This window comes from Chlamydotis macqueenii, chromosome 8 (assembly GCF_036417535.1).
Source record: "Chlamydotis macqueenii isolate bChlMac1 chromosome 8, bChlMac1.mat, whole genome shotgun sequence".
NCBI classification, from domain to species: Eukaryota; Metazoa; Chordata; class Aves; order Otidiformes; family Otididae; genus Chlamydotis; species Chlamydotis macqueenii.
The window spans coordinates 2,647,372-2,661,056 of NC_141563.1; the positions used below are offsets into that span (position 1 = coordinate 2,647,372).

Sequence of the window (13,685 nt, forward strand, 5' to 3'; positions counted from 1 at the left end):
GTGGAGTCCATCAATGCTTCAAGGTACTTTGGATTTTGCCTCTGACTTTGTCTCCTTGAGAGGTTTGTTCAGTCTCTTCTCAGCACCTGAGTTTCATGGACTCAGCACTGCATACACTGTGGGCTCGTTAAAATGCAGAAAGTGCTAATGACCTATATCTCTTCTCTGAGTTTCTTTAAGTCCTTAAGACTTGTATAGCTAATTGTAGAGCCTTCAGGAGGGTAGAGAAAGAGGAAGTTTTCAGTGAGCACTTTGAAGAAGTGATAGAAGAATTCTCCAATTGATATTGATGCAGAGTGTCTCCTAATGGAAAGGCAGGTCCTGCTTGACTAACTTGATCTCCTTCTATGACCAGGTGACGCACTTGGTGGATGAGGGAAAGGCTGTGGATGTTGTCTGCCTAGACCTTAGTAAAGTCTGTGACACTGTTTCCCACAGCATTTTCCTGGAGAAACTGGCTGCTCATGGCTTGGACAGGTGCACTCTTTGCTGGCAAAAACACTGGCTGTATGGCCAGGCCCAAAGAGTTGTAGTGAATGGAGTGAAAACCACTTGGCAGTCGATGACAAGTGATGTTCCCCAGGCCTCAGTAATTGGACCAGTTCAGTTTAATATCTTTAGCAATGATCTGGACCAAGGGAACGAGTGCACCCTCAGTAAGTTTGCAGATGACACCAAGTTGGGTGGGAATGTTGATTTGCTGGAGGGTAGGAAGGCTCTTCAGAGGGATCTAGAGAGGCTGGATCATTGAGCCAAAGCCACTTGTACGAGGGTCCTTCACTTGGGTCACAACAGCCCCATGCAATGTTACAGGCTTGGGGAGGAATGGCTGGAAAGTTGTCTGGTGGAAAAGGACCTCTGGGTGCTGGTGTGCAGCTGCCTGAGTATGAGCAAATAGCGTTCCACGTGGCCAAGAAGGCCAAGAGCATCCTGACTTGTATCAGGAACGGTGTGGCCAGCAGGATTAGGGAAGTGATTGTCTCTTTGTACTCACCACTGATGAGACCACACCTCCAATGCTGTGTTCAGATTTGGGCCTCTCACTGATGGAAAGACATTGAGGTCCTGGACCACGTCCAAAGAAGAGCAATGAAGCTGGTGGAGGGTCGAGAGACTAAGTCTTATGAGGATCAGGTGAGGGAACTGGGGTTGTTTAGCCTGGAGAAAAGGATGCTGAAGGGAGACCTTGTCACTCTCTACAGCTACCTGAAAGGAGGTTGGAGCGAGGTGGGTATCAGTCTCTTCTTCCAGGTAACAAAGTACAGGATGAGAGGAAATGTCCTCAGTTTTCACCAGGGGTGATTTAGATTGGATATTAAGAAAAAAAGTATTCACTAAAACAGTTGTCAAGCATTGGAAAAGGCTTCCCAGGGAAGCGGTGAAGTCACCATGCCTGAAAATATTTGACAGACATGTAGCTGTGGTGCTTAGGGACATGGTTTAGCTGTGGGCTTGGTAGCGTTACGTTTGCAGCTGGACTCAATGACCTTAAGGGTCTTTTCCAACCCAAATCATTCTATGATTCTATGGTCCTTCTGCGTGAAGATGTGTTGCACCACAGTACTGGCCTTGGAGTGACAATTTTTTCTCTTCCTGTCCAGTCTCAGCCTTCCAGATTGTAATTCATACTGGTTACCCTTTCTTATGTTCTTTCCCACTACCATAAAAACCCCCAATATTCTCTGAAATCCACTTTCAGGCTTTATCAAAGTACAACTACACTTCCCTGCGCCTTCACTTCACCAGGCCTAAAAAGCCCAGGTCTCTCAGCTTCCCAACACACTGTCCCTAACCCTATCTTAGCAGATCTACGCCAAACCCTCTCCAGTTCTGCTCCTCTCCTCTGGAATGTGAAGCCCCACACTGGGACACACTGTTCCAGAAGTGCCCATGCCAGTGCTGAGTCAAAGGGGCATGATCACTCCCCTTCTCTGGGTGACCATGTTCCTCCCAGTGCAGTCCAACATGCACGCAGCCATACTCACGCTGAGCACCACTGGCTGGTCTGGCAGCCTTTGCAATTACCAGGTCCCTCTCCTGGAGGTTCCTCCTCATCCAGTCAGGTCTGAGCCTGCCTTGATGAGAACGTACTAGTTCAATGAAATTGCTGGCCAAGGCATGTATTACCTTGGTGATGCTCCCAGAATCACCAAATGAGGGTACAGAGACAGTAAAACCAGGGCTGGGGAGGAAAGGAAACCAGAGGTAGGCTGTTAGTATGGGAGGGCCTGAGGATGATCGGAAGGAAGAACTTGGGAAGGGCAAAAGTGGGTAAAAGATAATACAAGGTGAAGCCAAGGATATGATCAGGTCTGTTTGGGGGTACCTGCCAAGCAGGCCTTCAGCTGGGAAAGAATGACTGAAGTGGACAAGAAAGCTGCACTTGATATGACAACCATATTTACACCTGACTTCCATGGTCCCAGGGATCCTGAGTTCTTTTCCCACCATCATGAAGGGAAGAGCCCCATAGTGGATGGAAACACAGAGTCCTTCAGGCTGGAAGGGACCTCAGGAGGTCTCTAGCCCAAACTGCTGCTCACGGCAGCATCAGCTATCAGGTCACTTGTGGTCGCAAAGGACTTTATTCATTCAGAACCTGAAACCCTCCAAATACAGAAACGGCACCAACTCTGGGAAACCTTCTCATGCTCATTGACCCTCTTCCTCCCATCATGCATGACAGTCAAGAGCTTAGCTGCTCCTGAATCCCTTCTGATGGGTTCCTGAAGGCTCTTCTGTGCTCTGCCGAAAGCCTTCTTTACTCCTGAGTGGACAAATGCAGTTCTCTCACCTTTCTCACTGGGAGAAAGTCAATCTTAACAAATGTGTGCCTGAGATGTTTAAGGGTCTTCCACTGCTACTGGATTCTCTTGGATCTGCAAAAGACTTCAGGGCTATTAGAATATTATCACCCTTGTGCCATGGCATTCTGCAAGTGTCGCTCGTACTTGTCACCATGGTGTCATGTACAGGTGCTGCAGGCTGTGAGGAGAGCCCAATCTGAACAATTAGTCATTCACTATTGAACATTGGAGCTAAAATGTTTCAAACTCAAGGTGACAAAAGAACAGACTGGTGCTGTAGGTGCTGTGCTTGATGCTGATGCACGTGCAGAGGAGGAATTCAAGACTGTAAGAATCGCAGTAACTGTCACCGGAGGTGGCAGAACAACTGAGCCATTCATGTCAGAAGGAACCTTGGGAGGACTTCAGACTAATCTTGCACTGACATTAGAAAGAACAGTGATTTGCCATTCCATTCTTCAGAGTTTTATCCAACTATGTCTTGAAAATATTTTCCGGGAACTTGGTCTAAGATCCTTGGTGCACTCCTGGGAACCCTCCAAAAGGGGTTTTGCTGCCAGGTAAGAACAGCCAGGTAAGAACAGCCAGGTAAGAACAGCCACAGTTTCCTTGACTCTCAGGAAGATATGAGCAACCTCAACAAGCTCCCAACCAACTCTGTCCACTGCCCTTGATCAAATTGTGCATTGTTAAGAGGCTGCTGAAGCTTTTCCAGCCCTTGGACTGTTACCCTCTGCTGCGCTTCCATGGAGGTACCAAGGATGTAGCCCAGTGGAGAAAGTATGGAGTGTGACTACATGGCTCTAGGCATGAAGGCCAAGGGTATGGTGGCCCAGGTGGTGTTCTGCTTGATCCTGCTAGTGAGCAAGAAGAGCTAGAGGGTCAACACTTGATGATGCAGCTGGTATCAGCAACAGGGTTGTAATTTCTGTTACCATGAGACCCTTCCTGAGGATCAGTGACTGCTTGGAAGATGTAGAGTAAGATTATCCCCTGTTAAAGTGGGGTAAAATTACACAGGGGAGTGTGTCCATGCTGGTCTGACCGACCCCTTCTGCCCCTCCATGTGCTCCTGCAGGGCCCCGAGCTGGTGGTGCTGCCCTGCACAGGGAGCAGTTTGTGGTGCCTGAAAACCATGGGGAGACACTCCAAGACACATCCCTGTAGGTCATTCACCATCTCTGGGGTACTGGACCCCCACAGGTGAAGGGGCTCAAGCCAAGACCATTGCTTGATATGTTGCCCCATGCTCTCCTCCCCTGAACTCATCATAGAATCATAGAATCATAGAATCACATGGTTGGATGGGACCTATAAGATCATCCAGTCCAACCGTCTTCCCACTACCATTGCTGCCACAGCTACTAAACCATATCTTGTAGCTTCTCATCAAGCCGCCTCTTGAACACTGCCAGGGACGGAGACTCCACCACCTCCCTGGGCAGGCCATTCCAGTGCCTGACCACTCTTTGGGAGAAAAAGTTTTTCCTCAAGTCCAATCTAAACCTCCTCTGGTACAACTTGTGGCCATTTCCTCGGGTCCTGCTTGTTGCCTGGAAGAACAGGCCAAACCCCTGTTCATCACAACCTGCCTTCAGGAAGCTATAGAGTGCAATGAGGTCTCCCCTGAGCCTCCTCTTCTTCAGACTAAACAATCCCAACTCTCTCAGCCACTCCTCATAAGACTTGTGCTCCAGACCTCATGAAGGACCCAAAGCACAGCAGGAAAGGATCATAAGGGCAATTTCTTCAGCCTGACCACAGCTGTGGAAGAAGAGCCTAATCTGTAAATATCGGAACGGAGAAAATATCCGTTTATTACTTAGACACGACACAGGAGACCAGCGGTATGATGATCCAAGATGCATGTAAACAGGCCTCCAGCTCAGACAGGCTGGTTCATGCCTCTGGAGAAGTGTAGTGGATGCAGGCATTCCTGGACAAACACAGTTATAACAGACAAAATGCTGAATGCATAAGAGATTCTCAGATGAATTAGAAATCACTTCTGAAATGACATGGGTGTTCTGGTTTTGTTTACTGAGGTGGGGCTATGTTGGCAGCTTCTGTGGGAAACTGCTAGGAGTTGCTCCCTTTTGTTCAGTGGACTCAGCCAGGCCTAGGGCGGACCCACTGCTGGCCAAGGCCAAGCCAATAGGTAGCAGAATGTCCTGTGATAACGCCTCTGCTATAATGTATTTAAGAAGGGGAAAACAGAAAAAAAAAAAAAAAAAGAAGAAGATGTGAAGCAGCTGAACGGGGGTAGAGAGAGGGAGGCACGAGCCTCATGGGCCTTGCAGGCCTCACCCTCTGGTCTCCCACCGGGCAGCCGACTTGACCCAACTTGGCCCACCCCGGCTGCAAGAAGTGGAGAGGAGATGAGAAGTGAATGAGATGTAAAAAGGATCCTGAGAGGCGTCTGCCAGCCTGTTGTGAAGAATTTTTCTTGTGAGTGGAAAGGCTGCAGACGCCAAGGTCAGTTCAGAAGGAGGGGGAGGAGTAATGCAGCTCCTGGCCAAGATTCCCCTGCAGCCTGTGGTGATGACCATGGTGGAGCGGGTTGTCCCCCTGCAGCCCATGGAGGTCCACGGAGGGGCAGAGATCCCCCTGCAGCCCGTGGAGGACCCCACGCCGGAGCAGGTGGAGGCCTGAAGGAGGCTGTGGCCCGTGGAGGGCCCCCAGTGGGGCAGCTGTTCTGGAGGGACTGCACCCCGTGGAAGAGATGACCCACACCAGAGCAGTTTCACGAAGGACTGTGGCCCGTGGGAGGGACCCCACGCTGGAGCAGGGGAAAAATTCAAGGAGTTCTTCCCCCGACGACAAAGTAGCGGTGTAAAACAACACATGACGAACTGACCATGACCCCCATTACCTCTCCTGCCCTGTGCTGCTCAGGGGGAAGGCAATAGAGATAATGTCAAGCCCGGGAAGAGGGAAGGGTGGGAGGGATTTTATCTTAGAATCATAGAATCATAGAGTCATAGAATGGTTAGGGTTGGAAGGGACCTTCAAAGGTCATCTAGTCCAACCCCCCTGCAAGGAGCAGGGACATCCCCGACTAGGTCAGGTTGCTCAGAGCCTCATCCAGCCTGGCCTTGAACGTTTCCAGAGATGGGGCCTCCACCACCTTTCTGGGCAACCTGTTCCAGTGTTCTATAACTCGCATCGTAAAAAATTTTTTCCTAATTTCTAATCTAAGTCTACCCCCCTCTATTTTAAAACCATTACCTCTCGTCCTATTGCAACAGGCCCTACTAAACAGCCTATCCCCATCTTTCTTGTAGGCCCCCTTGAGGTACTGGAAGACCGCTATCAGGTCTCCCCAGAGCCTCCTCTTCTCCAGGCTGAACAACCCCAACTCTCTCAGCCTGTCCTCATAAGAGAGGTGCTCCAGCCCTCTTACCATCTTCGTGGCCCTCCTCTGGACCTTCTCCAACTGGTCCATGTCCTTCTTGTGTTGGGGGCTCCAGAACTGGACACAGTACTCCAGGTGGGGTCTCACCAGGGCAGAGTAGAGGGGGAGAATCACCTCCCTCGACCTGCTGGCCACGCTCCTCTTGATTCAGCCCAGGATGCGGTTGGCCTTCTGGGCCGCAAGGGCGCATTGCCTGCTCATGTTAAGCTTCTCATCCACCAGCACTCCCAAGTCCTTCTCCTCAGGGCTGCTCTCGATCTTGTTCCCTGTCTCATTCTTCTGCTTTGGTTTTAGTAATAAATGAATAGTGTTCCCCAGGTTGGGTCTGTTTTTCCTGTAGTGGTGGCTTTAAGGATTTCTCCCCATCCTTATCTCAAACCTCGAGCCATTTTTCTTATATCATCTCCTCCTAGTCTCTTGGAGGGTGGGGGGAGTGAGAGAGAGACTGCGTAGTCTGGTCCTGATTGGGGCTGAACTATGAAAATGGGCCACTTATTCCTGCTGACAGAAAAAAAGACTGAATCAGTTTCTTCAGTGTGAATTTCAATTCCTGGTTCCTCATGCTGTAGATGAGAGGGTTCACTGTTGGAGTCACCACTGAGTACAGAACTGCCAGAAAAAGATCGAGATATCGAGATGAGGTGGAGGGGGGCTTCAGGTAGGCAAAGAAACCAGTGCTAATAAACAGGGAGACCACGGCCAGGTGAGGGAGGCACATGGAAAAGGCTTTGTGCTGTCCCTGCTCAGAGGGGGTCCTCAGCACAGCCCTGAAGATCTGCACATAGGACACCACAATGAACACAAAACAACACCAAAATAGAAAAGCACCAAGAGCAAGAAGCCTTAATTCCTTGAGGTAGACGTGAGAGCAGGAGAGCTTGAGGATCTGGGGGATTTCACAGAAGAACCGGTCCACAGCATTGCCCTGGCAGAGTGGCAGTGAAAATGTATTGGCAGTGTGCAGCAGAGCATAGAGAAACCCACTGCCCCAGGCAGCTGCTGCCATGTGGACACAAGCTCTGCTGCCCAGGAGGGTCCCGTAGTGCAGGGGTCTGCAGATGGCAGCATAGCGGTCATAGGCCATGACAGTGAGAAGATAAACCTCTTCTGAAATGAAAAGGAAAAAGAAAAATATTTGAGCTGCACATCCCTGGTAAGAAATGGCCCTAGTGTGCCACAGGGAATTGGCCATGGCTTTGGGAAAAGTGGTGGAGATGGAGCCCAGGTCAAGGAGAGAGAGATTGAGGAGGAAGAAATACATGGGGGTGTGGAGGTGGTTGTCGCAGGCTATGGCAGTGATGATGAGGCCGTTGGCCAGGACGGCAGCCAGGTAGATGCCCAGGAAGAGCCAGAAGTGCAAGAGCTGCAGCTCCCGTGTGTCTGCGAATGCCAGGAGAAGGAACTCAGTGATGGAGCTGCTGTTGGGCATTTTCTCTCTTTGGCCACGTGAACCTGAAGACAGGTGCAACTTAGGGAAGATCTCTCTGAGCAGATAAAAAGCCGTATCTCATAGACCCTCCTCTGCACGTCCTTTACATTTTCTAGGAGACCTTCCCTCAGCTCTGTGCCTGGAACTCTGGGCGGTGCTGGCTGAATGTGCTGTGAGGAGAAGAGCCCCCACCCATTGCCTGCCGAGGAGTCAGCCCTTTCTGCAGCAGTGGGGTCATGGGAATGACGGGGTGAGGGGCCAATGCTGGTGTTTGACTTTGTCAGATAAAACCGCTCCTAAAGCAGAAGGGCTTGTCAGCATCTGCACTGCCGGTGCTAAGGAAACAGGATTGGAGTAGGCAGGCTGATGGGCTTGGGGTTTTTTTAGGGCGCTACCCCCTTCTCCCCTCAGGAATATTCCTGGATGTCAGAAACACTCAACATTTCAGCTGCACTCAGAGATAAAACGTAGAGTGCTGCAAAGGAAAGGACTGGCAGTGGCTTAGCGCACAGTGAGCTCTTTCTTGTCTGCCCTGTACCATCGTACAGAGATCTCTGAATTCTCCCTCCCACAACATTTCTGGTTTCTGTGTCCCCTCATTCCTTGATCATAAACCTGCTGCCTGGGGATTTTCCTCCTGGGAGGTGTTTCCCTGTCTGATCTCTTTTCCCTGTCAGCACTCACAGACCCCATCCCACCCTCTGTGCACTCACCCTGGCCCTACACACACCTGCCTGTTTGCAGGGCACTGGCTGGGTGCCTGTTCCTGTTTGGAGGTTCCAAAGGCCAGGGCAGGACAACCCTGCTGGGTGCAGCAAGGGTGATGCTGGTGCTGTCCGTGGGCAGAGGAGTGGCTGAAGGCTCTTGAGGAGGCTCTTAGCAGACCAGCTGACCACTCACAGTTACAGCTCAGGAGTCTTAGTAAGTTCTTCCAACTTGACAGCTCCTTTTTCCATTTATTCCTTTTTTTTTTTAAACCTCTCCACCCCCTCAAATAAGAAACTAAAACCACAAACTCAGGGAGATCCTTAGATTTACAGTAAACTCTGCCTTCACCTTAGACTTCAAAAGCCTCCTCAGAAATGTCCTGGGGTGATCTGGAGCTGTGAGCAGCATTGACCAACACAGCAATTTCTTTAGAGAAAAAGGACTCTCTACTACCAGGAGTTGATTCTTCTACGCACAACTTCTCCGCACAGTACTGTTCAGAGCTCCCTGGAATAGATGAATGTCACCCCCAGGAGGATAAAAATACCTGCTGTGGCACACGGCACCCTGGTGTGCAGGGACCCTGCTCTGAAGGACAGCCCTGGGTACCCCTGAGTGCACACCCATCTTCCCACCCTGCAGCCATCCCGGGGAGAAGACAGCCAACACGCTCTGTCCCTCTGAGAGTGCAGCAGGGAAGCTGTGCTCCAAAGAACGTCCTTTTTCTCTACATTGGGGAAACTGTGAGAGTCCTCCTGACAGATCCCATTGACTGTGTGATGTGCCAGCTTTAGGAGGTCTTTCCACAAACTGCAGATGTGTTGCTCTAGAGCCGGAGACTTACCATGTGAAAGGCTGTGAAGATTTATTTCCAAGTGAGCTCTCCTCTCTCCTCCCACCCCAGGCTGCCTTTCACCTCTCTCTGCCTCGCTCCTCGCCCCTCAGCTCCTGCAGGCAGAGCCCTCAGCCCTGCTGCTCTTGGAGGGGAGCTGCTCCTGGGCAGAGCTGTCTCTCTGCAGCACTGCCCTGTTACCATCAGCTCCCTGCATCCCAGGAGCCCGGCCCAGCTCAGCAGCAGAGGCCCAGCCCAAGGCAGCACTTTCTCTGTCCCCTCTGGACTCCCTCCAGCTGTCCCTGGGGCTGCAGGGGAACCTGCTGGGAAGCAGCCTGAAGCCATCACTGATGGTCCCTCAGCTGGGGAGAGAGAGAGTTCTTTCCAGCAGTGTACTTTCTCTTATTTCTACCACTGTATTTTTCTTACCATACTCAGATTTAGCTTCAAGAATCACCTTTTCAGAGTTCAGTTTTAGGCAGGACAGTTTCCCTTTCTCTTCACCATCAGCTGTATTTTCCACCTGTCCTTTGGGTAGAATGGCACTTGTCCCACATACGTCCTTCCTCTGCCTGACCTCAATCAGGGCAGTTGAATGTGGGTTTGATGGCCAAGCATGGGCTTGTAGTGCTACGCGAGACGCCAGGGCTCTGCAGCACAGCTGCATGCAGCTGGCACAGACAGCAGCGGCCCTGTGCAGGAACCCCAGCCCCATTCAGAGCAGCGGTGTGACGGGCGCCAGCCAGGCCATCTCAGACCAATTCAGTGCCTTTGCCCAGTGACTGAATCCCACCGCTGCAGAGACACAAGGTCTGTCCCTTCTCCATCCACTAGATGGATGCCAGCACATGAACACAAAACATCTCCCACGGAGGTCTCTGCAAGTGTTCCGTCACTCTCAAACCCTCCTGGTTCTTCTCTCCCCATCGGTTAACCTTCCCATTGATGATACATCATGGATCAATCCAACAGGTTTCACGATGTTCCTGTATCACAGGATGCCCACACACAAAACCGCTTTCAAAATCCTCTCTTTCTTTGCTGGGATGGGCTTCACTTCCAGGCCAAACATGCACCAATGTCCTCAGGCTGAGGAGCACACTGCTGTGGGAGACAAAGAAGCCTTTCAAGTCCTCATGGAGAATTTCACGACCAGTGACCCTGGGAGTACCTGGAAGGGGAGCAAATCAGCATGCCAAATCTTGTGGAGGTTGCTGGAGGGTCTTGGGACACTTTGGGAAACAGGTCTCTGTAGATCAGGGGTCAGATGGGCCAACAATGGTGAAACTCATTTGCGTCTGTTACTCACCAAGAGGGAAGATCTGGTGAGGGATGTGAAAGCCAGAGTCAGCCTTAGTCGCCACGATCATTAGGTAACAGGGTCTCACTTCCCAAGGAGAATGAAGAAGGAAACTAGAAAAGTGCAGATGGCCGAACTCCGAGGAGGAGGCTTTGGCCTAGTCTTGTGATTTGTAGTGGGGGAGCCCATGTGAGCAGCACAGAAGGGCAGCAGAGCTCAGTAGAGCTGGTCTTCAAGGACAGTGCTTTTCAAGTACAAGACCGTCTGCAGCAAGAAGAGATATTCATGAGAGAAGCTTGAGGAAGCAGGAAACTCCTGGGAAAGCTCCATTGAAAAATGGAAGCGTACAGGAGATGGATGCAGGACAACTCCAGGCCGGTCAGCCTCACCTCTGTGCCTGGCAAGGTCATGGAGCAGATTCTCCTGGAAACCATGCTAAGACACATGGAGAGCAAGGAGGTGGTTGGTGACAGCAAACATGGCTTCACCAAGGGCAGATCGTGCCTGACCAATTTGGTGGCCTTCTATGACAGGGTGACAGCATCGGTGGACAAGGGACGAGCAATGAATATCACCTACCTGGACTTGTGCAAAGCTTTTGACACTGTCCCACACAACATCCTTCTTTCTAACCTGGATGGACCACTCGGTGGATGAGGAATTGGCTGGATGGCTGCACTCAGAGAGTGGTGGCCAACAGCTCAATATCCAGGTGGAGACTAGTGACGAGTAGCGTCCCTCAGGGGGTCATGTTGGGCCCGGCCTTTTTCATCTTTGTCGGCGATATGGACAGTGGGATAGAGTGCACCCTCAGCAAGTCTGCCGATGACACAAATCTATGTGGTGCCGCCAACATGCTGGAAGGGAGGGATGCCATCCAGAGGGACCTTGACAGGTTGGAGATGTGGGCCTGTGCCAACCTCATGAAGTTCAACCAGGCCAAGTGCAAGGTCCTGCACCTCGGTCATGGCAATCCCAGGCACAAATATAGGGTGGACAATGGATGGAGACCCACCCTGTGGAGAATGCCTTGGGAGTGCTGGTGCACGAGAAGCTCAACATGAGCTGGCAATGCGCTCTTGCGGCCCAGGAGGCCAACCACATCCTGGGCTGCAACAAGTTAAGCATGGCCAGCAGGTCGAGGGAGGTGATTCTCTCCCTCTGCTCTGCTCTGCTCTGGTGAGACCCCACCTGGAGTACTGCATCCAGTTCTGGAGCCCCCAAAACAAGAAGGACGTGGACCAGTTGGAGAAGGTCCAGAGGGGGGCCACGAAGATGGTCAGAGGGCTGGAGCACCTTTCTTATGAGGACAGGCTGAGAAAGTTGGGGTTGTTCAGCCTGGAGAAAAGGAGGCTCTGGGGAGACCTGATAGAGGTCTTCCAGTACCTCAAGGGGGCCTACAAGAAATACGGGAAGAGGCTGTTCACCAGGGCCTGTTGTGATTGGACGAGGGGTGTTGGTTTCATAACAGAGGGAAGCAGATCAAGATTGGATATTAGGAAAAAATATTTACAATGAGGTTTGTGGAACACTGGAACAGGTTGCCCAGAGAGGTGGTGGATGCCCCATCCCCGGAAACATTCAAGGCCAGGCTGGATGAGGCTCTGAGCAACCTGATTTAGTTGGGGACGTCCCTGCTCCTTGCAGGGGGGACTGGACAAGATGACTCTTGAGGGTCCCTTCCAACCCTAACCATTCTATGATTCTAAGTACGTTTTGTTTTAGGACGCCGTAGAGTTGACACTTGCAAGAGAGTTCAAGAGCACAACAATGAGCTCTTACTACTTCAGAAGGAGAAATGAAGAGAATGTGTGGCCACTGCTGGGTTTAGTAAGAGGAGGAATAGATAGGTTTGAGGTACTCTTGGCCGTTGTCTTCTCCAGCAAGGTCTCTCAGTTACCTAAAATGCAGATCCCAGGTGAAATGCAGCAGTGGGTGGAGACGAAGTCAGAGGTTACATAGGTAAGGTCAACCCTTAAGAGGCCATTGCACCAGATGGGATGAATCCTAGGATGTTGAGAGACCAGGATGATGTCATAACAAGGCTGTTCCGAGACATTTTTTTGAGGTCATAATGTCTGGAGAAAGCAAAAAGCAAACCTTGCGTCTATCTTCTAAAAAGACCCAAGGACTGAGCAGGGGAATTCCAGGCTGCAGTGACAGAGGCCAGGAGCTGTGTGGCTGGGCAACAGCTCTGTGGGAAAAGGCTGTGGTGGTCCTTCATTTTCATGAGGCAAAACATGACCCAGCAGAGAAGGGTGCCAACAGCATCCAGGGCTGCATGAGGAGCACCACAGCCAGAAGAAGTGATTATCTCCTTCTGCTCAGCACTTTTTACACTACGTCCAAAACAGTTCAGGTTTAGATGCTGTTCAATGGTGATGAGACCTTGCTGTGAGGAGGAGGTTGGCTTAGAGACCTCCTGAGCTGCCTTGCAGCACTGGTGATGGTGCATTTCCTTCCACCACAGGGCTTCCCTTGACCATGCTAGGGAAAGCACTCTGGTTCCTCATGACCATGAAAGTGAGCAAACATGACTTTGGCCAGATCATCTTTCTTGCCTTCTGCAAGTCACCGCTGCTCACATGCAGAGCTGCTTGGCAGGTACTTCCACACATCCTTGATCATGCCCTTTCCTTCATCTGCTGTTCCCTTTTCCCCTCTTTTCCCCCACCAGAGATCTTCCCTTTGATCATCCTTAGCTCCTCCCATACAAACAGCCCTCCTTTCTTTGTTCTTTCCACACTGGTCTTGGCTTGGCTTGCTTTGTAGCTCTTTCTGAGGTGGTCAGCATGGATAATTCTATACTTGAAAGCAATTTCATTGAATTAATACCTTATTTTAGTATTTGTAGTGCCCTGCAAATCATGCTGTTTTCTTGTGAGAGACACCAAAATCAGGGTGAGCCAGCTGCCTGCAAGATTAACAGCTGGCAAAATGGAGCATCAGTCTGGGAGAACCCTGAGAATCTCTGGGATTCAGCCAACAGAAACATCCTGAAGTTCACAAGGAGAAGCAACAAGTCCTGCATTGAGGAGAAAGAACAAACTTGTACCTCAGGGCAGGCTAGGATCTGGCTGTCTGAGCAGGGACCCTAAGGAGGAGGGCCTGGGCCCAAGGAGGGATGCCATATGAGCCAGTAGAACATGCTGACCATAAGTGAGATCAGCTGGGTAGGCAGCTGCATTAGGAAC

The 13,685-nt window shown here is 51.0% G+C and overlaps 1 protein-coding gene across 1 annotated transcript; it reads right to left on the bottom strand.

Moving 5' to 3' along the window:
• Positions 1–6,697: 6,697 nt before the first annotated feature.
• Positions 6,698–7,651, bottom strand: LOC147599846 (olfactory receptor 14A16-like). The gene has a single exon (XM_086753673.1). The coding sequence runs from the start codon at positions 7,649–7,651 to the stop codon at positions 6,698–6,700; it is 954 nt and encodes a 317-aa protein (XP_086609799.1).
• Positions 7,652–13,685: the final 6,034 nt, after the last annotated feature.

What these genes read in the sequence shown, in the direction of transcription:
- LOC147599846 (XM_086753673.1), bottom strand. Translation starts at nt 7,651, where the DNA reads ATGCCCAACAGCAGCTCCATCACTGAGTTCCTTCTCCTGGCATTCGCA.